General features: G+C 49.3%; 1 protein-coding gene across 1 annotated transcript in view; it reads left to right on the top strand.

The window, feature by feature from the left end:
• Positions 1 to 24078, top strand: part of FAM186A (family with sequence similarity 186 member A) — a 37519-nt gene extending 13441 nt beyond the window's left edge. Inside the window, exons 4-11 of the mRNA XM_040977713.1 lie at positions 957 to 2789; positions 2901 to 4429; positions 4754 to 5980; positions 6092 to 6235; positions 6347 to 8007; positions 16289 to 16481; positions 23198 to 23343; positions 23889 to 24078. Coding sequence (XP_040833647.1) covers positions 957 to 2789; positions 2901 to 4429; positions 4754 to 5980; positions 6092 to 6235; positions 6347 to 8007; positions 16289 to 16481; positions 23198 to 23343; positions 23889 to 24078 — 6923 coding nt within the window. The remainder of the gene's footprint in view (positions 1 to 956; positions 2790 to 2900; positions 4430 to 4753; positions 5981 to 6091; positions 6236 to 6346; positions 8008 to 16288; positions 16482 to 23197; positions 23344 to 23888) is intronic.
• The last annotated feature ends 985 nt before the right edge of the window (positions 24079 to 25063 follow it).

Genomic DNA, 25063 nt, shown 5'->3' with positions numbered 1-25063 from the left:
TTCTCATCGGGATTTTAGCTTGCGAGACCTACTGTAATCTCTAGGGACAATGATGTACCTCTTTTCATGAGATTGTCATCCATTCCTATATTTTTGGGTGAATTATCCAGTCAGTGCTTGCTCATTTGTATCACTGAGTTTGTAGATTTCTTTATATCTTCTGGATATAAGTTCCTTATCAGAAAAGTGATTTGTAATTATTTTTCCCAGACTGTGGCAGGTCTTTTATTATTTTTTTAGTGGTGACTTTATAACCCATAAGTATCAATATATCACTTATTTCTTTTAAAAATAGTAGCATTTTATTTAGAACTTGTATTAGGGTGCAACAAGAGAAAAGCAGAACTAATAATCTATAATCATATTCCACTATAAGTGGGGAATATATAATAATTTGACTTAGCAAAGCTTGTTTTTAAGCCTACCATGTGGCCTACCCCAGAGAATGTTCCATGTACCCTTGAAAAGAATGCATATTTTGCTGTTGCTATGTGGAGTATCCCAAAATTGGTTTCCATTGTTCAGTCTTCTATATCTTTACTTACTTGCCCACCCATTCTTCTAGCGAGAAATTGAATTCCCCAACTCTTATTATCACTGAGTTATCCGTGTCTCCCTTGGATTCTACCAGCATTTATTTTATGTATTTCAGGGCTTGGTGGTGTATGTGTGTGATCATTATGGTTTGCTGATGAAGTGACACTTTATCATTATGAAAGGATCATTATTTTTGTATTAAAGTTGTAGATGAGAGTGAATTAAGGTTATGGTTGTGTTGACATTCTTCATCATCTAGAATTAGATGTTCTAGCTGACTGCAGAAAAAGCAGACTTCTTTTAAAATGTTTTCTGATCAATCTTTAATCAAGAGTTATCTGCTGTGCTAAGTTTTCTTTTTTTTGAGTGCAGAATACAGCACAAAAAGTAAGTGTAATCTCATTGGTTTTTTTTCCCAGTATCTAGAGGTGCTCTGTGGAAAACTTGGAAAGAAAGAGCTATAAAGAGACCTGCAACAATCCATGCCTTAAGACCAGATCAGATGATTGCTGATCAATTTGCTGTAACTACAAAAGTTACAGAAATTCAAACTATGCTGCAAGAACTCACGGGCAGTGGGATATTCAACAAAATGGAAAACAACGCTATCAAGTACATATCATCAACAATACTAAACCTCTCGAAAGCTTTGACCACCATAAACGATGAATTAAAAGCTATTAACGTGCAAAGTAGCAGTATGTTTGTAGAGACATATGAAACAGAAAAAGAAGTCTCTCAAAAGATGATTCATGACCTGAGTGAGCAAAATGAAATGCTTCAGCAGAAATTGCAGGCGGTAGAAGAAAACTACGAACAGCGCATTCAAGTCAAAGACGCGAGAGCGCCCAGAGAACATACGCCATTGCCCGCGTCTCCAGCCATCGCCAAAGATGGTGACCGGGACGACAGTCTGAGTGCCATTTTAGACTATGAATTTAAAGACATGCTAGAGAAATTCAAAACAAAAGAGCCGAGTGCGCCTGGGAAAAAGTGGGACGCTGCTCTTCCAAGTACATTCCCGGATGACACAAGCCCAGATGTAGCTGAGCGACACCGCCTCTCTCAGGAAAAGCAGCAAGGGCCTTCCAGGCTTTCTGGAGAAATTCCTGCAGATAAAATAGCACTGGATAAAGAAGATGTCCATCCGAAAGCTGGGAGTGATCAGTATGAGTCACTGCCAGGAAAGCATGCCAAAGGGTCCTCTAGAGCCAGGCTGTTGGAGGACAAAGGTGAAGACAGAGTGGCAGGGCTCACACCTGACCAGCACGCCGCACCACAAACACCCGAAAAGAACAGAAGAGAAATGAGCCCGTTCTCTGAAGTCCAACCAAAGACATCCCCTGATTCAAAGAGACAGCCCTTCCCTTCCACTGAGACCAAGAGCCAGGATGGCAGGAGTACAACAGGTGGTATGCCAGAAAAGCACAGAAAACCACCAAGTCAACCCTTAGCAGGCAAGAGCCCTATTCTGCAAGAGGATATTGAGCCGGCAGACAAACATGGGGAAAGTGAAGCCAGCAGCTTCTCAGAGTCCCTCGGAATGACTCAGCTGAAACACACAGCTGAAATCGAAGCAAAGACACAACCAACCGCTACAAGCGCTAGCGTAGGCAAAGAAGGGAAAACCAAGGACAAGTCTCCCAAGGCTGATAAAACATACTCCAGGAGAGCCAGAGTGGCTCCAGAATCTGTCAAAGATCTGGATGCTTCCGAGAGTGCAGGTGAACAGAGTAATACAGAAGCTTTTCAAAAAGCCATAATGACTTTCCTGAAACAGAAAATCGAAAACATCCGGAAGCCGTCTGACCGCCAGGCCATGCGGCCGGAGGAGGACGAGTCCCTAAAGACGACAGAAACAGAACAATTGGGGATGATAAAGGAAAAGATAGAGGAATATTTCCAAAATGTGACTGACATCGTTACTGAAATCCTGAGGAAATATAAACAACAGTTTGCACAGAAACCTGTGACATCCAAAAAGGAAGTTTCCTTTAAGCCAGAAACATATTATCAGAAGCTATCAACTAGTGCCAAGTCTGAACTTCGCACCTTCCTCTCAAATGACAGCGTTGACCCTATGATTAAAAATTTAATACAAACCATCTTAGCTGAACTAGAAAGTCAAAGGGATACCACCCCACCCTCAATAGCAGAGAAAGATCATGAGAAGGAAACGCAAAGCCCGAAGGAATACTTGCAAGAGAATCAAGAGGAAACATATGAGGAAGTGAGTCCCCCCAAGAAGAACCGTAAGGCAACAAACAAGAACTTGAGGAAGAAAAAGAAGTCGTCACAGGAGGAGGAAGAGGAGGAGGAGGGGGAGGGGGAGGAGACCCAAGGACCGGAGAGGCGGAGGCCAGGAGGAGACGGAAGGGATCAAGGGCAGACGGAGGAGGATGAACCGCAGAGGCGCAGGGCAAAGCGGAAAGAAGAGCCCAAATCCTCGCAGCTGCAGGAAGCCCAGAGGCACAAGGCGAGAGAGGACAGAGAGAAGCAGAAGGAGTATGAAGAGACCAGGACTCGGGTTCCCAGGGCAGCGAGACACCAGGAGCTGAGAATAACAGGGAAGAGAGAGGGGAGGCAGAAGCCACGGCTGGAGCCCCTTGACAGGCAGAGAGAGCACATGGAAGAGGATCACAAGCTGGAGGAGAAAAGATATGAAGAGCTGTTGAACGCGGAGGCCCAAACTCCTCTGAAGTCAGACGGACCTCCAGCTCCCCAAGGAAGTAGGCCCACAGGATATTCACAGATTCCTCCACAGACAATACAGTCCCTATCAAGCATCCCTCCCACATCTCCCCAGGCCTCACCAAATGCACCCCTTCCCATTTACCAACATGCTTTCCTGAAACAACAAGCCCCCATTGCCAGCGAGACCCAGGCTCCGATGCCCACTCCAACTCCTAAGGGAGTCTACACCCGGGGGACCCCTCTGATGCCTGCACAGCTCCAGCCCCTGAGGCCCACTCTAGCTCCTCAGGGAGTCCAGGCCATGGGAACTCGTCTGACCCCTGCACAGCTCCAGGCCCTGATGCCCACCCTAACCCCTCAGGAAGTACAGGCCCTGGGGACCGCCATGACCACTCAGCAGCTCCAGGCCCTCATGCCCACCCTAACTCCACAGGAAGTCCAGGCCTTGGGAACTACTCTGACCACTCAGCAGCTCCAGGCCCTGATGCCCACTCTAATCCCTCAGCAGGTCCAGGCCCCGGGGACCACTCTGACCCCTCAGCAGGCCCAGGCCCTGGGGACCACTCTGACCCCTCAGCAGGCCCAGGCCCTGGGGACCACTCTGACCCCTGCACAGCTCCAGGCTTTGATGACCACCCTGACTCCTCAGAAAGTTCAGGACATAGGGGCCACTCTGACCCCGGCACAGCTCCAGGCCCTGATGTCCACTCTAACTCCTCAGGAAGTCCAGGCTCTGGGGACCACTCTGACCCCTCAGCAGGCCCAGGTCTTGGAGACCACTCTGACTCCGGCACAGCTCCAGGCTCTGATGCACACTCTGACCCCTCAGCAGGCTCAGGCCCTGGGGACCACTCTGACTCCTCAGCAGGTCCAGGCCCTGGGGACCACTCTGACGCCTCAGGAAGTCCAGGCCCTGGGAACTACCCTCACCCCTCAGCAGGCTCAGGCCCTGGGGACCACTCTGACTCCTCAGCAGGTCCAGGCCCTGGGGACCACTCTGACGCCTCAGGAAGTCCAGGCCCTGGGAACTACCCTCACCCCTCAGCAGGCTCAGGCCCTGGGGACCACTCTGACCCCTCAGCAGGCTCAGGCGCTGGGGACCACTCTGACTCCTCAGCAGGTCCAGGCCCTGGGAACTACCCTCACCCCTCAGCAGGCTCAGGCGCTGGGGACCATTCTGACCCCTGCACAGCTCCAGGTTCTGACGTCCACGCAAACACCTCCGGAAGTTCAGGCTCAAGGAACACCTCCGACTGCTCAGCAGGCCCAGGCCCTGGGGACCACTCTCACCACCCAGGAGCTCATGGCCCTGATCTCCACTCCAGCTCCTCAGGAAGTCCAGACCCTGGGGACCGCTCTGACCGCTCAGCAGGCTCAGACCCTGATGACCACTCTCACCTCTATACAGAATGAAGCTCTGGAGACTACTCTTGCCACTCAGCAGGCCCACACAGAGGACACCACTCTGATCCTACCTCAGGTGGAAACCTTGGGAACAGCTCCGACACCTCAGCAGGCCCAGGACCTAGGGACAGCTTTGTCCCCACCACAGGCTAAAACCTTGGGGAAAACGGTGACTACTCAGCAAGCCCAGACCCTGACAACCATGCTAACTCCTCAGGAAGTCCAGGTTCAAGGAACACCTTTGACTCCTGAGCAGGCCCAGGCCCTGATAGCCACTCTGATCCCCCAGCAGGCCCAGGCCCTGGGAACCACTCTGACAACTCAGCAGGCCCAGGCCCTGATAACTACTATGACCCCTCAGCAGGTCCAGGCCACGATGACTGTCTTGACTCCTCAGCAGGCCCAGGTCTTGGGAACCAGTCTACTTCCTCAGGAAGTACAGGCTCCAATGGCTACTCAGACTCTTCAGCAAGCCCAAGTCCCAGGGACTACTCTGACTCCTCAGCAGGCCCAGGTCTTAGGCACCAGCTTAACTCCTCAGGAAGTCCAGGTCCTGATGACCACTCGAACTCCTCAGGAAGTCCAGGACATGGAGAACACTCTGACCCCTCAGCAGGCCCAGGCCCTGATGACTGCTCTGACCCCTGAGCAGGCCCAGGTGTTGGGAACCAGTCTAACTCCACAGGAAGTACAGCCATTGGGAACCACTCTCACCCGTGAACAGGTCCAGGTCTTGGAGACCACTCTGACCCCTCAGCAGGCCCAGGCCCTGGGGACTACTATCACCCCTCAGCAGATCGAGGCTCTAGAGACCACTCTGACCCCTCAGGAAGTCCAGGCCCTGGGGACCACTCTGACCCTGCAGCAGGTCCAGACCCTGGGGACCACTCTGACACCTCAGGAAGTCCAGGCCATGGGAATCACTCTGACCCCTCAGCAGACCCAGGCCCTGGGGACTACTATCACCTCTCAGCAGATCGAGGCTCTAGAGACCACTCTGACCCCTCAGGAAGTCCAGGCCGTGGAGACCACTCTGACCCCTCAGGAGGCCCAGGCCCCAACAACCACTCTGATCCCTCAGCAGGTCCAGGCCCCAATGACTACTCTTGCTACCCCTCAGCAGGTCCAGGCTCTGGGGACCACACTGACTCCTCAGCAGGTCCAGGTCTTGGAGACCACACTGACTCCTCAGCAGGTCCAGGTCTTGGAGACCACTCTGACCCCTCAGCAGGTCCAGGCCCTGGGGACCATTCTGACTCCACAGCAGGCCCAGGCCCTGGGGACCACTCTGATGCCTCAGGAAGTCCAGGCCATGGGAACACCTCTGACCCCTCAGGAGGCCCAGGCCCCAATGACTACTCTTACCCTTCAAGAGACCCAGGCCGTGGGGACTACTATCACCCCTCAGCAGGTCCAGGCCCCAACAGCTACTCTCGCTATCCCTCAGCTGGTCCAGGCCATGGGAACACCTCTGACTGCTCAGCAGGCCCAGGCCCTGGGGACCACTCTGACTCTTCAGCAGGCCCAGGCCCTCGGGACCACTCTGACTCCTCAGCAGGTCCAGGCCCTGGGAACCATTCTGACCCCTCAGCAGGACCAGGCCCCAATGCCTACTCTTACCCTTCAAGAGACCCAGGCCGTGGGGACTACTATCACCCCTCAGCAGGCTCAGGCCCCAACAGCTACTCTCGCTACCCCTCAGCTGGTCCAGGCTCAAGGAACCACTCTGACTCCTCAGCAGGCTCAGGCCCTGGGAACCATTCTGACCCCTCAGCAGGCCCAGGCCCCAACAACCACTCTAACACCTCAGCAGGCCCAGTCCCCGATGACTATTCTCGCTACCCCTCAGCTGGTCCAGGCTCAAGGAACACCTCTGACCCCTCAGCAGGCCCATACCCTGGGGACCACTCTGACGCCTCAGGAAGTCCAGGCCCTTGGAATCCACCTTATCCCTGAGATACTACTGGACTTGGCTGTGGCACTTCCACGTGAGCAGGCCGTTGTCACTCCAGAACCAGCCCCAACACTGAGATTCCCTATTGTCCCTCGGCTTACTCAGACACTGAAGGCAGCTGGCACTTTGCAGATCCAGGAAGGGCAAACCCCACTTCCTGTGAAACAATCTCAGCTATTCAGGTTCCCCAGACCTCAAGAACAGACTGAGGTGGCCCAAGCAACTGGGGCCACCCATGCTCCCATGCCGGTTCCAGCGATGGCGCCCCCTGTCACTTTTGTTCAGGGACACTCCTTAGAAATCCCTCTCACCCCTGAGCAATTTCCAGTGTCTGGTGTTCCTCCCGCTCCAGGGCAATCCCTGGAGCTGGAGGCTGTCAGTTCTAGGCAGTTATTTCCGGCCAAGCATCCTCAGACCCCCTGGATGCCCACAGTATTGAAGGCCCCTCTCACACCCTGGCACACACTCAAATCTGAGCTCCCACCCCTCTCTGGAAAGAGTTCAGGGCACTGGGTTCCCCGCTCTCCTCAGCAGCCCTTGGCTCCTGGGGCCTCTTCCATCCATGGAGAACTCTTGGAAGCTGGATCCCCAGCCCTCTCAGGGCAGCCTGCTTTCCTGCCCTCTGTCACTGCTGGGAAGCCTCCCGCTCTACTGGCCCCTTCTGCCCTTGGGCAGCATCTGCCCAGGCAAGCGTCCCCTCCCACCTCTGAGCACCTGCAGATCCCCTCAGTTGCTGAAAAGCTCCCCAAGAGCTTGGCCTCTTCTGACAGGAAGAAAAGATTTCCATCCATTCCCTTTCTGAAATCTCAGTCATTGCTGGCCCAACCCAGTGTTTCAGGTTTGAAGACAATTCAAGATCCTTTCAGCAAGAGAAAGATCCAAATTTCAAATGTCTCAGACACCCCTGGAGAAACTCTAACGCTCAAAGATTCTTCAGCCACGGACTCACTTAGGACACTGCATTTTTATCCCATCAGTGACAGGGTACCAGTGTCACAAATCCCTGACTCTGATGAGAGGCCACCTCCCACGCTACAGAAGCCCAGAACAGCCCTGCCTCCTCTCACTCTGCAGCTATCCCGGACACCGCAGATGTCAGCCCCTCCAAGGGAGCTGAAATCAAGCTTCCCCTCCCTCGACGAGCCCTGGATAAAGACTTTAGCTTTAGGTAAAGAACGCGAGATGATGGTGCCTCCTCCCACTCCCCAAGAACCTGACAAGGTGACGTATTTTGTCAAGGTGGAGGCTCAGAGAAAGAATCTGATCCTCTTGAATCAAGCCATGCAAACACTGGGACTCCCTCCGCAGCTACTCACGATAGCTCGGAATCTCATCGTTGAACTACTCCGCACAGACGCAATCCGGCTGGGATTCTTCTTCCACAAGTACATTGCCTACAGGCTGATCCAGCGTGCGAGGTAGATAATTCTCTAGTTGTCTGGTTGTCATTTGCACCATTTTCTGGTGTGAGCCTCATCTCAAACGCCCTCATTCTAGAAGTGTATGCTTATTTATGTTCTGATACTTTTTAAGTTGGTTATTAGGTTTTTTGGTTTGTCTTATGGTTAAGTTTGGTTTTTTTTGTTTTGTTTTGTTTTTAAGATTTATTCATTTTATTGGAAAGGCAGATATACAGAGAGGAGGAGGAGAGAGAGAGGAAGATCTTCCATCCGATGATTCACTCCCCAAGTGTTTACAATGGCCGGTGCTGCGCCAATCCGAAGCCAGGAGCCAGGAACTTCTTTCTGGATCTCCCACGCGAGTGCAGGGTCCCAAGGCTTTGGGCTGTCCTCAATTGCTTTCCCAGGCCACAAACAGGGAGCTGGATGGGGAGTGGAGCTGCCGGGATTAGAACCGGCGCCCATATGGGATCCGGGGCGTTCAAGGAGAGGACCTTAACCATTACACTATCGCGCCGGGCCCAGTTAAGTTTGATTCTACACTTTCTATTCACTTTTTATCCCTATAAGGTTGCCCCTGAACTTAATACAAAATAATCTACTTTTCTCGCTACTGATTTAAATGCACATTTATCATAAACCTTTGTATATTTGGGACTAAAGAGGGACTTTTAACTGTTTCCTATTGATCCTTTGATGCATCCCTTCCATGCTATGTTATTTATTGAAATTTCTTCAAAGAATGCCTACTTTAATTAGAGAAGCAGTTGGGGGGCCGGGGAGACCTCCCATCTGCTGGTTCACTCCACATACTGCTTGCAGTCGGCTGAAGTCGAGAGTACAGGGTTCCATCCACCTGGTGATGGGGACTCAGCTATGGGTCTATCACTTACAGCCCGACATGGTACACGTAACTGAAGAACTAGAATTGGGAGCAGGGCTAAGACTCACACCCAGGCACTCCAAATGGGATATGGGCATCCTAACTGGTTTCTTAACTGCTCAACCAAGCACCCACCCTTGGGATTTTAGTTTTACGGTGCTGAGCCTTTGCAGTAGTCATTATTGCTGCTTTCCCACAACTGTCAATGAGGTATGAACATGTCACTTCCGGTGCCGAGCTTGTCATTGTTGCTTCGAGACCCTCTAGGATGTCCTTTTCTTCTGGTGGGATAACCTGAGCTGTGCAAAGTAGTGGCTATTCTGCTAGCCTTTGTCCCTATGAGAGAAAGTTTGCTTTCTGCCAGCAGTGATGGGCGGGTCAGTTGTATCATCACCAAGTAAGCTTTTAGGATTTGGGAAATTACTTGTTAGAACACAAAAACCTAACTCATCTTCATAAGGTCTTCCTTGTGAAGGCTGCCAGCTCACTTGAGGCAAGAGGACTCCAACACGGAGTAGCTGAGATGAACTGTCACTGTAATATGGGGTATGCATCTCCCAAGCAGTGGCTTACCACACGGGGTCAAAATGCCCACTTTGGGGCCAGTGTCATGGTGTGATGAGAAAGGCCACTGCCTGCCAACTCCAGCGATTGATGTGGGCACCAGTTCATGTCCTGTATGAATAGGAAAATGTAATGGAGGATGATCCAAGTGTTTGAACCCCCGCAACCCACATCCCGCCAGGCAGAACTTGTCCACCATCCCAGTGTTGGTCAGCTGATGCTGCAGCAAGGCCCAACCAGCCTGCACCCTCTCTGGACCATGCTTGCATCAGGGGATACAGTCACTTAGCCCAGCCTGACTCTTCTCCAGTCCAGCTCACATGCAGGCCAATAGGTATTATAACCCTGCCTAGTCGTATCTGCCCCATTTCCAGTACTAATGCTCATCAGTGGGAGCACAGACCCAGCACGAGAACCCCTTTCAGCCTCCCTACCAGGCTTACTCCCCTCCCCCGGGTCTCACATGTGCTGGTAGGTGCTGTGGCCCAATCTGGTATGGCCCACCTCACCTCAGCATTTGCTGGCAGGTACTTTAGTCTGGCCCAGCCTACCCCCATTTCCAGTTCATGCTAGTAGGTGCTGCCACCTAGCCCAAACCAGCCAGCCCCCAGTCCCAGCCCTAATGTGGACTGGCTAGTGGTATGGCCTGACTCAGACTATCCTGCATCCCATCCCGGTTCTCACATCTGCCAGTGGGTATTATGAACTGGCCCAGACCTGTCCCACATGTATGCCACAGGTACTGTCACCTTGGGTTTCTCCCAACCTTGCTTGTTGCACTCACCTACAGGAACTATACAAAGGAGTTCCCCAAGAATCTCTATTAGGTCTCCTCCAAGTGGCAGATATCACACACACCCATGGGTCCTTGGCCCAGACTGACTTAGTCTACCTCCTGTCTTGGCAGGAACAGTGGCCTTGCCCAACCAGCCCTCAACTGTTTGGTTCTTACTGTTGGGTGTAACAGCCCAGCCACATCTATTCCACACCCAGATACAGCTCTCATTTGATTCAGCAGGTGCCAAGACCTAGTCCAGCCCATCCTACACCCACCCTGGCTCTTGTGAGTACCAATGAGTGCTGGTGTCTAGCCCAGTCTGGTGTACCCTAAACCCAGTCCACATCCATGCCAAGGGATACTGCAGTCATGTCCAGTCTGGAATGCCATCCCCATTCTGACTCTTGAACTCACCAATGGGAACCACCACCCAGCTGGGGTGTCTCCTTAGTTCCCCAACCAGGCTCAGCATAGCCCATTCCCCATCTTGGCCTTTACCATTAGACACTGCTCCCATCAGGGGAGTTTTCCAAGTTGCCCCACCAGGTCCGTTCTAAGATCCAGACCTCACATATGGTGGTAGGTACTAGGCCCTTATGGAGTCTGCCCCACTCCATCCCAGCCTTTGTATGAGCTGGTGGGTGTTGCAGCCCAACTGGTCCTATACCCTACTCTTAGGTATGCCTATGCATGCTGCAGCCTGGGCCTGCCCAGCCTGTTCCTAACCCCAGTACCCATGAATGTTGGTGAGTTCCATGGTCATGCCTAGTTCAGCCTGTTAAACTCTTAAGCAAGCCAATGGTAATTGCAGTTCCACAGGGGTGGGCCCACATACCCTCACACAGAATCTGCCTCAGACTTGATTCTCTCACTTGTTAGTGTCATGGCCTACCCTAACATTACCCATCCCCTGTTCTGACTCTCACTGGTAGATACTGTGATCTAGTCCTGCCAGAGAGGCCCCCAGCTCTAGCTTTAGTGAATTATTGGGTGGTGGTCAACTGTAATTCATGCTAACTAGGCTAGCTGAGATCTCCAATACAGGCTGGTGAATCTGTCTGACCCATGAAAGTCCTGCGGTTTCCCCCCCTCCAACCCGCTGTCATGGCCCTCTCTCTTACCTGCAAGTACTTTGTTGATGGGAGTCCCTCTGAAGTTATTCCTTGCCTGCACTATATTCCCTCAGCGGTCTTCCCTCCCACACATCTCCTTACCCCTCTCCCATCAATCATGGACCACACATGTGGGGAGATCCCCAGGATCACTCCACCTGCCTAGACACAAAGATCCAGTTATCCACACACCCCTGCTGGCACCTGCCTCAGGTCACCCACAAGTCCACAGCCACAGACTCCTATGAGTGCAGGGCTGGGCACACACACCATGGGCAGCCAGCCTCCTTGGCAACTGCTTGCCACAGAGTGTGGGCCTGGGCCAATCCAACCAGCTTATATGGCAGCTGTCAATTGTAGAGGTTGAGGCCCAAGGGCAGACCCTTTGAGCCCTGTGGTCAGCCAGCCCACATGGAAGTATCCCCTCTCTCTCTCCCTCCCTCCCTCCCTCTCTCCCTCCCTCCCTCTCTCTCTCTCTCTCTCTATATATATATATATAACTTTCTAATTAACTAAATGTTAAAAAGAAAATGCCCACCTCATCCAATACTTAATGTTATTATAAAATCATAAACACATGTAAAATGGTATAAAACATTGACTAAGATTTTATAACAAGGATGGCTAGGTAAAGAAAATTCTAAAAGTATGTGTGTGAGAAAACATTATAATATGAACTTTTTTGAACCTTTGTAAGTAAATGCTACCACATGTTTTGGAGGGCCATCATTTGGCACTGCAGTTAGGTACCACCTGGATACCCCAGGGAGGAGTGCCTGGTCCAGTCCTGGCTCTGCTTGCAGTGCCAGCTTCCTGCTCACTGCCCTGGAAAGCAGCAGTCCACAGCTCTGGTAGTCAGGTCCGTGCCACTCATGACTGAGTTCCAGGATCTGCCTCTACTCTGCTGCAGCCCGCATGTTACAGGCATCTGAGGAACCAACCAGTACACGGAGGGGCTCTCCCTGCCACATCCTCTCTCTCTCTCTGTCTCGATATCTAAAAATTGAAAATATAGGGACAGTTGTATTCTTGCACAATTGGGAACTGTATCTGAAAAGGAACGACTGGGAGGATGTGAACTTCAGAAAATCAAATCATAATGAGATGTTTCATTATCATCCATCGGGGATAAAGTCCTCAAAGGAATTCAATGTTGTTGTGACTGAGCAAGATCAGCAAGTTCATCAACGCTCTTTGAATATCCACTCCTTGTGGCAAAGCATAGAAAGATGCAAAGACAGGTCAGACGCTTGCCTTTGGACAAGCCGCGGAAGCGCACTCAGACAGCTGGGAATGCATAGAGGACTGTAGGTCATCACACGGAAAGAGCAATGGTGGAAAATGCCCAAAGCACATAGAAGTGAACTGAGGAAAAGTTAGAGTCAGGTGACATTTCTTGGGGTTTGAACACACGAACAGTGTCTCAGAGAACCAGGAAAAGTCAGTGTTACAGAAGTCAGAATGTAACAGAGCAACGTAAGAAAGAAGCAGTGTGTGCATGTATGCTGCATGTATGTGAAGGTGTAAACTGCTGCTACTTCTGCTGGTAGAACAGAAAGAATAAAAAATAACACACACACACAAAAGCAAAATGTGGCAAGAAGCATGACTGGAAAGACAGAAGAGAATCCTAAATGCCACGCCAAGGAACATGTGATTCATTCTGTGCATAACGGAGAAAAATTGAAGAATTCTTGACTGGCGAAGTAAAATGCCATTCATGTGGAAGCGAGATTTACCATCAGTGAGGCTTGCGCGTGTAAGGGCTTGAGTTGGGCCCTGAGAGCATCCACCCAGGACCTCGAGCGAATGTGAGGCTGAAAGAGGAATGATTGGTCTGATATTTGCTGTCATCCATCATGGTAACCCAACTTAGTGACTCCTACTTAAAAAGGGGAAGGTCGAAGACTCTTTCATTAAAAAGTAGAATCTCTGTACTCCTCAAATAATAAAAATCCACAGGCTAAAGGAAGCATGGGGTGAGCATTAGTGTAACACTTAGGGCGTTAGCATCTCATGTTGGAGTACTTGGGCTCAGCACCTGCTCTGGCTCCTAACTCCACCTTCCTGTTAAGGTGCACCCTGGGATGCACGTGAGCAAGCAATTCAGCTCCTTTTCCTCGGTGCGGGGACCTGAATTGAGGTTAGAGCACTGGGTTTTGCCCCAGTCCAGTCCCACCACGCAGGCATTTGAGGGTTGAAGCACCGGCTCCATCTGCCTAACAATCTCTCTCTCTCAAAAAAGATTAAAACAAATTTTTGTAAGAGGATCAAATTGGCCTACCCTAGAATTGCTTGAGGAAACATGGGCAATCTACATGAAAATAAATACTCAGATTTGGTCACCTACATAGCGTTACAAAGCATTTACAATAAGTAGGGACTCTAGATACATTATTACAATTTGAACCATGGATGAGAAACGGGGTCCAGAATGTTCACTTATACCCTAAGGTAACTGTTAGAAGGCAGTATAATTGAATATTTAAAACCCACTTTCAAAGCTCATACTGTACACACTATACTACATATTACATGGCCTTGAAGCAGGAAGCTTAAATAAGTTTATATTGAAACCTTTTATTATTATTATGATTACAAAGTCAGATATACAAAGAGGAGGAGAGACAGAGAAGAAGATCTGCCGTCCGATGATTCACTCTCCAAGTGAGCACAACGGCCGGTGCTGGGCCGATCCAAAGCCAGGAGCCAGGAACACTTCCCAGGTGGTGTTTCTCAAACAAAAAATTCAGCTAAAATTTAATAGTTTCACTGTATAATACATACTATACACATACATACAATGGTACTTCTAAATTTCATAGGAAATAGAGTTAGAAGCTTTCTTTGGTGCCCAAAAGTTTTTGTAGTTTATGGATAAGTCTTCAAAAAGTTCATGGGGAAAAATGCATACCAAGAAAAAAAACCAGGTATATATTTGACAATTTATACATATCGAGAAAAATACCTTTGGTGCTCTCTGTAACTTGCCAAATAAAATCCAAATTCTTTCTTTTGTAAGATTTATTTTATTTTTTTTTATTACAAAGTCAGATATACAGAGAGGAGGAGAGACAGAGAGGAAGATCTTCCATCCACTGGTTCACTCCCCAAGTGGCCGCAACGGCCAATGCTATGCTGATCTGAAGCCAGGAGCCAGGAACCTCTTCTGGGTCTCCCACACGGGTACAGGGTCCCAAGGCTTTGGGCCGTCCTCGACTGCTTTCCCAGGCCACAAGCAGGGAGCTGGATGGGAAGTGGAGCTGCCGGGATTAGAACTGGCACTCATATGGGATTTCAGTGTGTTCAAGGAGAGGACTTTAGCCGCTAGGCCACGGCGCCAGGCCCCACAAACACATGTTTTAACACCTTTCAAAATCCCTCCATTCTGTTCCCCCACCACATATTGTCTCGCTCCTTCATTCACCTGTGATGTCCCGGATTATTCCATCTCCCAAAACACAGCTGTCACTTTCTTTTCATAGTACACAGTGTATTCTTCATGCCCTTCTTTTCTGTTGGTTAGTATAATGGTTTTAAAACTTTCGGTGGTATTTACCTGAGATTTTGTTGAAGATGAAGATTCCTATTGCCAAGCTATTGCTTCAAAAGGTGCGGGGCGACACCTGGGGACTGCACTTCCAACAAGCACTTAATCCAGGCGATCAGGACCCACGCCCTGGGAAAGCCTTGCACTGGGGTTGTGGGAAGAGACACAGGTCCCAAATTTGCTATTTGTTAAATATGGAACTTAAAAAGTCTGTTAATTTGTCCATATTCATGTTCCAGATGGGTAGAGAGACAGAGGCAGTTGCATGATTCTTCTTCAAGATGCAGTTTGACACCTTCCTTTCAACTGTCTCTGTTGGCATCAGCGTTGGCATTGAGGCGCAAGCACAGGGTCCCTGCTCATGTGGCAGACCTGGCTTGAGTTCCTGTAGGCTCATGGCCTCGTCCATCGGTGCTTGCTTTTGGCATTTAGTGAAGTGAATCAGAAGATCTCTGTCTTTCAATTAAAATGGATATAAGTGTTCAAAACATTTATTTTAAAATAGTTATTTCTCTTGTGGGAACTGTTTTTCAGTTTGCTCATATGGCATTGTTTTATTTCTGTTTGCCATTTGTTTCAATTTTTAGCACGGCTTATTCATTAATCCCCCATTTGGATTATACACACTTTGGAAGCATACACAGTATCATTCTCTTAATTACATTAAACACATTCTTTGTGGATTACAATCTGCGATTCTTTTTAAGACACCTTTTAAGGTTTATTTCTTTGCAAGAGTCACAGAGAGGGACTGGTATACTCCCCAGATGGCCTTAGTAGCCATGACTGGGCCAGGTTAAAGCCAGGACCTTCATCTGGGTCTCCCACAAGGGTGGCAGGGGTCCAAACACATGGACCATCTTCTGATGCTTTTCCCAGGCCGTTATCAGGGATCTGGAAAGGAAGTGGAGCAGCCAGGACATGAACCAGTGCCTTTATGGAATGCTGACATCTCAGAATGCTGGCCCCTTGCATTGCAATTTTTTATTTATTTATTTTTTATTGATTACATTTCATTTTGTGACACTGTTTCATAGGCTCTGGGATTCCCCTAACCTCTCTCCGTGCCCTCCTCCCATGATGGATCGCATTGCAATTTTATAATCAAGTATTTTATTCCCTAGGACAGTTTTATTATAAGCATGCATTTTAACATATTCAAGTAATAAGCAATGCTTTTTAATGCTAAAAAAAAAAGCTGTAAAGAGTTCATGAAACTTCCGTAGTCATATAGACTACCCAAAGGTTATTCACAGAGGGTAGTAGATTCATATCTTATTTAGAAAAAAAGTTCCCACTCTCACCCCATGTCTACTTGGAAGGGATGTGAGAGAACTGAGAGAAATGGAGGACAGTTTTGCTGGAGTAAGTTCAATAACTATAGCCATCTAATTGTTAATTTTATTTTCAAGAAACAACATCATTCATCAAATAAAAGCCACACAAAATACAGGAAAAGGTTATGAGGCCAGGAACCTCCACATCATGCTGAGCAGAATTGATGACTATCAGAAGAAGATGATGCGTGCCTGGGCCGAGAAGCTCAAGTCCCTGGAGGAGAAACGAAACCAGTGCCTGGGGAAAATGACACCCTTGTTTACCCAGGTAAGCTACTGTCCTCTTTCTCGGTGTCTTGTCAACAACAACAACAGAACAAAATGCTAAGCTTTGGAAGTCGCACCAACCTGGGGAGACATTTATATGTTAGTTCTCTAGGCTGTCATAACAAATGAGCAGACTTGATGGTTGAAAACAATGTATGCTCTCACAGTTCTAGGAGCCAGGAATGTGGAAAACCAAAGTGCTGCAGGACTGAGTCCCTCTGCAGAAAATCTCTTAAACTACAGTGCCATTGGCAACCCTGGGCATTCCTTGGCGTGGAGCCTCTTTGCCTCCATCTTTCAAATGACCTTGTTTTCAGAATACGTTATGTCTTTTGTCTCATAGGTCATGACATGTCATTGGATTTAAGATCCAATGAAATCCTGGTGAATCCAGTGTGATCCTGTCTTGAGATCCTTAATTTAATCACATATGCAAGACATTTTCCAAATAAGGACTCATGCACAGGTTCTGGGTGGACGTATCTTTCAACCTGCTACCATATCAGGACCACTGACACTGCTAGACTGACAGTGGGAATACTGAGTGGATATCTGAGTAAGAGGGGGAAAATGAGACTCGGAGACAGTTTGAGAAATGTTCAGCTCCTTCCCGATCAATGCCAACCTACCAGACCACAGCAGTGAAACCTCCTGAAGTCACTGTCCCCTAGCTCTGCGTGAGTATCTTTCTTTGAAAGTCAGACAATCAACAGGTTAGGTTTACTCTCATGACCTTACAAGAAAAGGAGATGGCTTGTTTCTACAGCACAAGGCACAGATGATTGTTTTCAACTCTGACGTTCACCCATTATGTCCCAGAGCCCCTTCTCAGGCAACCAGCCCTCTGCTTTTTGGGGTAACATCAGCCTTCCAAAAAATGAGGGAGCTGAGATTAAACATCATTTTCCATATCGTTCTTTTTCTTCCTTTTAGTATTGTTTACATAACTGAGAGGGATGTATGCACATGTGGGCCTCCGACCACGGAGGGGAGGTTCAGGCACAGAGGGAATGAGTGAGACACATCTTTCAGTTTTGGTTTATTTTTTTTACCTCCTGTGTCCACATGGGGAGGCGGGAAAGAGAACCACTCCTTGCTATCAAACCACATCCGCACTTGGGAATGGGCAGATGGTCCTTTGATGATGCCTTGGAGACCCCAATGTGGGGAAGAACATTCCAAGGATGTTACTGGAGTGGTTTCAATAGCCCTGAGACAATGTCGGTTTCGTCACTCTGGGATAGAGCAAATCTTTCCAAGGTCTATGGGTTGACAAAGTCCACCTTGGCGTAGTCACAGAGCGAGGAACACGCTGCAAAACTTGGCCAGGAGAAGTGTCCGACCTCTTCTGCTTTCCATCCTCTGAAGAGGCAATTGACATTCCTCGCTGGCCTAGATGACCTGCCCATCATGGCCCCCATGTACATCTGCACATGCTGTCCACTGCACAGGCATCAGCAACTGAGGAGGCCCGTCCCAGTACACAGACTCCAAGATTGGGCCACATATCCCATTATGCTCCCTGTAGCCAGGGTCTGCGTCCAGTGGTCCAGCTTGGGCGTCTCCCCAACATACTTGGGGTGAGCTCAGACTTGACTCTTGTGTGTGCCAGCCAGTACAGAGTCAGGTTCATTCTGTCGCCTGCACCAGCCAATGCATAAAAGAGAGCTGCCTGGTCAGTTCCACTCCACAGCCACATATCTCACACAAACCAGTGGGTGCTGCAGCCCAGCCAGCCAGCCAGCCAGCCAGCCAGCCATCGACCCGGTCCTTACACATACCAGTGGGCACCATGGCCTAGTGAGGGTAATCCCCCAGTAACCCTCACCAGGCCTATCCCAGCCCTTGTTTTTGCACGTATCAGCTTCTGCTGCAACCTAGCCCTTCTGGCTCTTGTGTACACCCATGGGTGCTACAACTTAGCTCAGCCTTACTGACCCCCAGACCTCCTGGCCCTCATATATGCTGACAGGTGCTTCCACCTTGTCCAGCCTGACCTGTCCCCAGCCCCTGGTTCTCATGTTTACCAGCAATAGGAACAACCTAGCAAGGGAATTCCCACAATTCCCCTGACAGACATGTTCCTAGCCCTGGATCTTACACCTGCCAAGAGTACAGCAATCCAGCCTGACATAGCTTGCACCCAGTCCAGCACTTGCTAGCTGGTGCTATGGCCTAGGCTGGCTGGTCCACACCCCTTCTGGCTCTCATGTGCACCAGTGGGTGCAGCAGCCTAGCCCAATCTGCCCTGCCCCCAGACCAGCCTGCCTCTAGGCCCAGTTCTCACACTTACCGTTGGGAGCAGCAGCCCAGCAAAGGACTTGCCCAAGTTCCCCCCACCAGGCCCTCTCCCAGTCAAGGCTCCTGCGCATGCCAGCATGTGTCATGGCCCATTCTGAGATAGCCCGCCCCCAGTCTTGGCATTCAAGATACCAACAGATGCTACAACCTGGCTCATCCCAGCCTGTCCCAGCTCTCACTGGTGGGTGTATCAGCCTAGCCCAGCCTGGCCTGCACTCTATCCTGGCTCTCACTCATTCCATTGTGTGTTATGGACTGACCCACTCTCTCCTGCCCTTAGGCACAGCTGCAGTCCAGTCTGTTCTAGCCTGCTCCCAACCCTGGCTCTCGTGCTCACCAGCTGGAACTGTGTCTTGAAGGGGAGTTCCCTTAACAGGCCTGCTCCTATGTGGCTTTTATATGTGCCAGTGGGTGCTGCTACCCAGACTGACATGTCCAGCCCCCTAGTTCTGTCACTGCTGAAGACTACAGCATAACCCAACCAGCCTGCATCTATTCCAACTCTTACTGATGGGTGCTACAGCCTAGCCTGTCCCACACCCATCCTGGCTCTCATGATTGCCAGCAGGTGCTTCAGCATAGCCCAGTCTGGGCCATCCCCAGACCCTGTCCACATGCATGCCAAGGGTGCTACAGCCTTGCACAGCTGGGCTTGGCTCTCAGCCTGACCTGTCTGTGTCTAGGCCCAGCCCACACAAACACTGACAAATGCTGCAGACTTTCTTGGCCTGGCCTGCTCCCAGCACTGGCTCTAGAGCTCCCCACACTCGCTGCACTAGCCCCAGAGTGGGAGCTGCAGCTTAATGAGTGAGTTCCCCAAGTTCCCAGCCCTGAATCTCATGCTCTCCAGCAGGAGCAGCAGCCCTGCCAGGCACTGTCTACCCTAAGTCCCAATCTTTGCATGTGCCACTGGGTGCTGCAGCCTAGCCCCATCCTGCCCTCTCCCAGCTCTAGATTTTGCAAGTGTCAGGTGAGCTTCTTTCAGATAAGTTCTGTAGTCCAGCCTGGCCCCAGCTCTTGTGGGTGCCACAACCACACAGAGGCCAGCCCACACATCGCCAACAGAATCTGCCCCCATCCAGGTTTCTCACATTCTGGTGGATGCCGCAGACTGCTTGGCATGGCCAAGTTCCTGCTCCAACACTGCAGGTGGGTACTGCGGCCTTAACCAACCCGGGAATGCCCCCTCAGCCCCAGCTTTTACAAGCACCAGAAGGTGGTGGGTGATGTTTTGGGGCCTGCCCATGTCTCCCATGTTGGCTGATACTTTAGCCTGACTCAGACAAGCTCTCCACCCCCAAGACACTCCATCGCAGCTCCCTTGCCTACCTGCAAGTGCAGTGGCCTGGTCCATGGAAGGCCCCAGAAGTCATTCCTTCCTTGCCAAACATGCCCTAGACCATTCCCACTCCAACACATCTCCAGGACCCCAGCCCCAGGCAATCTGCAGCACCCCCACAACCAGGGAGCAGGGGTGGCGTATTGACCCAAAGTTCTCAGCCTTCCCCATGTATTATTATTATTATTATTGCTATTATTATTATTATTATTATTAAAGATTTATTTTTATTGGAAAGTCAGATATACACCAAGGAAGAGCTTCCGTCCATTGATTCAATTCCCTAGTAGCCGCAATGGCCAGAGCTGAGCTGATCCAAAGCCAGAAGCCTCTTCTGATCTACCCCATGTGGGTGCAGGGTCCCAAGGCTTTGAGCCAGTAGGCTATTGCACTAGGACCTATAGCTCTGTTTGGGGCAGGAGGAAGTCCTCCATTTTTGGTTTGGCAAATATAGCCAATGTGCATGAGGCAAGGAAAGATGGGTTAGAAGTAACATGAGCCATTCTTCTCTTCAAAAGATCTTTTAAAATTGTATTTAAAACGTAAAGAAGTGACAGACATACTTGAGCCGCGTTCAGACATAGAGTGGGCCAGAGGAGAAAGGTGGTAAAGAGAGCAATGTTGAGAGCAATGTTTGGGCCCAGCGCCGTGGCCTAGTGGCTAAAGTCCTCGCCTTGAACACTCCGGGACGCCATGTGGGCATGGCAGCTCCACTTCCCATCCAACTCCCTGCTTGTGGCCTGGGAAAGCAGCCGAGGACGGCCCAAAGCCTCGGGACCCTGCACCTGCGTGGGGGATCTGGAGGAATTCCTCGCTCCTGGCTTCGGATCGGTGCAGCACCGGCCGTTGCAGCCACTTGGGGAGTGAATCATCAGACGGAAGATCTTCCTCTCTGTCTCTCTTCCTCTCTGTTTTGCATCCTGTATCTGTGGGAGGGGAGAGAGAGCACCCATGCCAGTTGCCAGGTGTAAGAGCCTGAAAGGGGAGTGGTTGCATGACACCACCCCCAAGACCTAGATGAGGAGAAATGCATCATGAGGAAAGGGTCATTTGATTGACAGGTAGGCAGATGAGATTACACAGGACAGGGAAGGTGTGGCTTTCAGTTCATTGCCATTTTATTACTTCTCAGAGAGTTCTCACTCTTGATCTGAAGGATTGCTGCAGCATGCAGATTCATCCTATCTTCCACAGCTACTTCCTGCTGATTAGAGGCACAGGGCTTGCCTATCTTAGCTTCAGAGACTCTCCCTATCTCATCTAAATGGTCCATGGTGTCGTGAGCCATTCTAACAGGAACCACAATGTCAGGGGCAAATCAGAGGGTGAGTGAGGGCCTGCGGCTAGGGAAGTCAGATCATGAATGTATTGGGGTTTTTTTTTTAAGATCTTTAATTTTAAAAGAGTTGAGGGGCACAGGGAAGGATCGTCCACCCACTGGTTTACTCCCCATGTGGCTGCAATGCCCAGCCCTGAACCAAGAGAAAACCAGGAGCCAGGAGGTTCATTGGGATCTCCCATATGGGTAGTGTGAGTTCAAAGAGCCTAGCCACCTTCTGCTTTCCCGGGCCATTAGCAGCAAGTTGGATTAGACATGGAGCAGCCAGGACTTGGACCAGCATCCACACGGGATGCCAGCATCAAAAGCAGTGGTTTTCCTTGTTCTGCCACATTGCCATCCCCTAAATAAGAATATATTGACATATTAAGGAAGGAGAGTAAAAAAGCGCCAAGGGTAAGGGAGCAGATAGGAACAAATATCTTACACTGAATCAGTGTGATGGTTAAGATGGGCTCTGCTAGCATATTGGGTGCAAATCACTTTCGCCACACACTGACTACGGTACCTGGATGCATTAAATTTTCACAACCTCAACACGGCTGTGAAAGGAGCCAAGAATTCCATCTTGATCTCTCGTATGAGTAGCAGGGACTCAAGTACTTGAACCATTTCTGCTGTTTTCCCAGGTTACGTTAGCAGGAAAGAGGATTTCAAAGCAAAGTTAGACTTTCTCTGGCGCCCTAATATTGTAAAAGGCGAAGGATTTATACAATCCGAAGAGAAAGCGTATGGTACCCTAGTATTGGAAGTGAATGCCCTGAGTAGTAGCTTAACTTGATGCTCCACAACCCCCTCCCCAACATTGTCCCTCCGTGTGTAAGGCAAGATAATAATACCCACCTCAGATGGCAGTTATAAACCCCAGATGAGCTGACGTCTAGAAGGCGTTTATCTGTGTCTGTCATTCGGTATGTGTTCAGTAAATGTCAAGTATCGTTATATCCACAGGGTGCCTTGCAGTTCATACTCCATATATATTATTGCTTTGTATGATGTTAACAAATTGGCGTGTGTTCCTAAACCATTTCTAAAATGAAGATCAAACAGGTGCAGATAGATTAGCCAATCAACTCAAAGTCTCGTAGCCACAGCTGGCATCAGAGCTTCAGTAGGATTAAGGTTTTAACATGCCATAGCTGCCCCCTCTGAAGTGAAGCATGTTAGAGGCAGAAGGAAAAGAGGACCTGAGGATTTATGGGAAAGAAGCAGTCACAATTCAGTCCAGGGCAAACACAGAAGACGCCCCCACGGACTCTGCCAGACCCTGTACTGGCAAATTCACACAAGAATCAGGTCTGGGATCATCTCAGATGAAGTTTCATTGGAGATCCCTCCAACTGAACTGCTGATCTCAGAACCCCAACCATGAAGAGACTGTGTCAGCCAGTGGATCCTGAATAGGTTTCATCGCGATTGGAATGGCAAGAGTGGCAGCAATTCAGAACTGTTGAACTATCAGTACTGCTTGAGCAGGGCCCTTGGAGCGCACCTCCCGTTGGGGGTCGGGGATGGGTGGGAGGCTGGGTGGGGCTTTTCCCTTTGTTTCTCCCCTGATCCCAGATACAGGGAAAGAATATTAGTGTGGAAACAATGGTATTACCCACTTTCACCCTGTAACCCTTGACCCTTTGTACCCTAATCAACTAAGTAAGATCACTTTTTAAAAATAATAAATTTTAAAAAAGAAGACACCCCTTTGCTCTTAGAACTTAATTTTTCTGATTTAATTTTTTAGCTTCGAGAGATGTATAAATTGAATCTTAGCCGACCAATCCTGTTGATTCCTAGCAAAAAGGAGACCCCTGCCTCTGCTGAACTTTTTAAACAGCCACTCCAAGAGCTGCCAATAGAAAAAGACAAACTATACGACAAGAAAATCAGGTATGTGGTGGAAATACTGACACTGTGTTGATTAGATGTTTGAGATCGAATGCTGCTTTCTCTGCACAAGACTTCCCCCACAGTTATGGAACAGCGCAGAGTCTAAGGGAGTATTACTTTTCTTAGGTGATTTGCCAACAGTTTTATTTACTGTTTGTTAAGTTCCTTTTCTTTGAAAAAAATTTTTCCTAAGAAACAGATTGTTCTGAGGATGCATAATAAAGAACATTAATTCTTGCAGGAACTGTGGAAAGGAAGGGAAAGAATGCATGCTCTACGTATTCCATGAGGCTAAGAAGGTAGTCGTAATATAAATTTCTAAGTGAAGCTATAGGAATGCAGCTTTGATAACCATTTCAGCAAATGCTGCTTTTTCAGCCACCTGTCAAAGCAGGTGTTGCTGCTACGTGGCAATGCAAGAGCAGGGCATTAGAGGAGCAGGTAGAGGGGAAGAAATGTGGAGAGAATAAAACTCGTGCGTTTTGACTGTCCGTGGAGCTTAGAAGAGCCGTGTGCTCCCACTTAGTGCTTCTCTGATTCTATAGACAACAAGAAGACCAGCTGAGATCCATCTGGAATGCTGATCTGTCCTCCTCAAGCTACCCAATCGTAGAGAAGACACCAGTGAGTTTGCTGTGGGCCAAGCTGGGTGGGTTTCCGGACATTCCCAGGCTGCTCCAGTTAGACATCCAGTCCACCTTCAGAAAATCTCTTGCCTCCCTGAAGTCACGGTAAGTGAAGTGTTGGAAGCACCTGCGTAACGAACTAGGCCTTTAGTCCTCTGCCTTGCTTCTCTCTAACCTGACTTTCCCAAAAGTGTCTGGTGTGAAATTAGATTCGTCATCCAGAAAATAACACAGACAAATTCGGCATATGTCTGTTAGGGTTACTCACCCTAGGCCTGATGACGTCACCTTGAATAATATAAAGCAAATGCAAAGGCCAGACATCATTCTAAGACTCTAGATCGAACGCTCCAAAGGGCCACTTCGAATTCCACCTCTAGGGAAGTTACTGCAAGAACCAGAGAGGTATGAGTGGAATGTGTTTGTCCACATTATAGTTCAGTAATATGACCTTCAAAGCAGCTGTCACAATTGTCACATCTAGGCCAAAACTCACTTACGTTATATGGAGTGTCCCAGGCTGGACGGAAGAGACTCACAGAGAACAGGTAAGGGGATGATGTGGCTTCCCATTCCCGAATTCCATTGACCTCAATCAGCTCAGCTCCAGCCATTACGACCACTTGGTGAGTGAACCAGTGGCTGGAAGATCTTTGTCTGTTCTTCTGTCTGCAAATCTGACTTCCCGATAACAATAAGTAAATCTCCCATGGGATTGACATTTGTGCATAAAGCACTTTGATGAGCTCTGTGGGGAGCGTTGTGATGGGATTTCACTTGCAGTCGTCTTGATCTAGGTAAGCACATTTCTGATTATATTTACTCCCTCCCAGCTGCTGTGTTGTGGTTACACACTTAGGCAGCCATGCTGAACAGAATCCATGACTACCCCACACCATCTCTGATGACACCGCCGCATATCTGCCTATGTCTGTAGTATATGAAAAACACTAGAGTTTTCTTTGGCCAGACATTTTGAGGTTGCCAGTTTGCTACAGAGGAGCAGCCAAGCCTTTGTTCCTGCTGTCAGAGTGGGAAGCCAGCACGTCACCTGCTGTCCACATTTGTCAGCTGTGGTATCTGGCCTGGATCTT

Source organism: Ochotona curzoniae, unplaced genomic scaffold (genome assembly GCF_017591425.1).
Source record: "Ochotona curzoniae isolate NIBS_2020 unplaced genomic scaffold, NIBS_Ocur_1.0 contig_1014, whole genome shotgun sequence".
Lineage (NCBI taxonomy): Eukaryota > Metazoa > Chordata > Mammalia > Lagomorpha > Ochotonidae > Ochotona > Ochotona curzoniae.
Note: the sequence above shows the minus strand (reverse complement) of the source record. Positions and strands in the feature narration are given on the sequence as shown.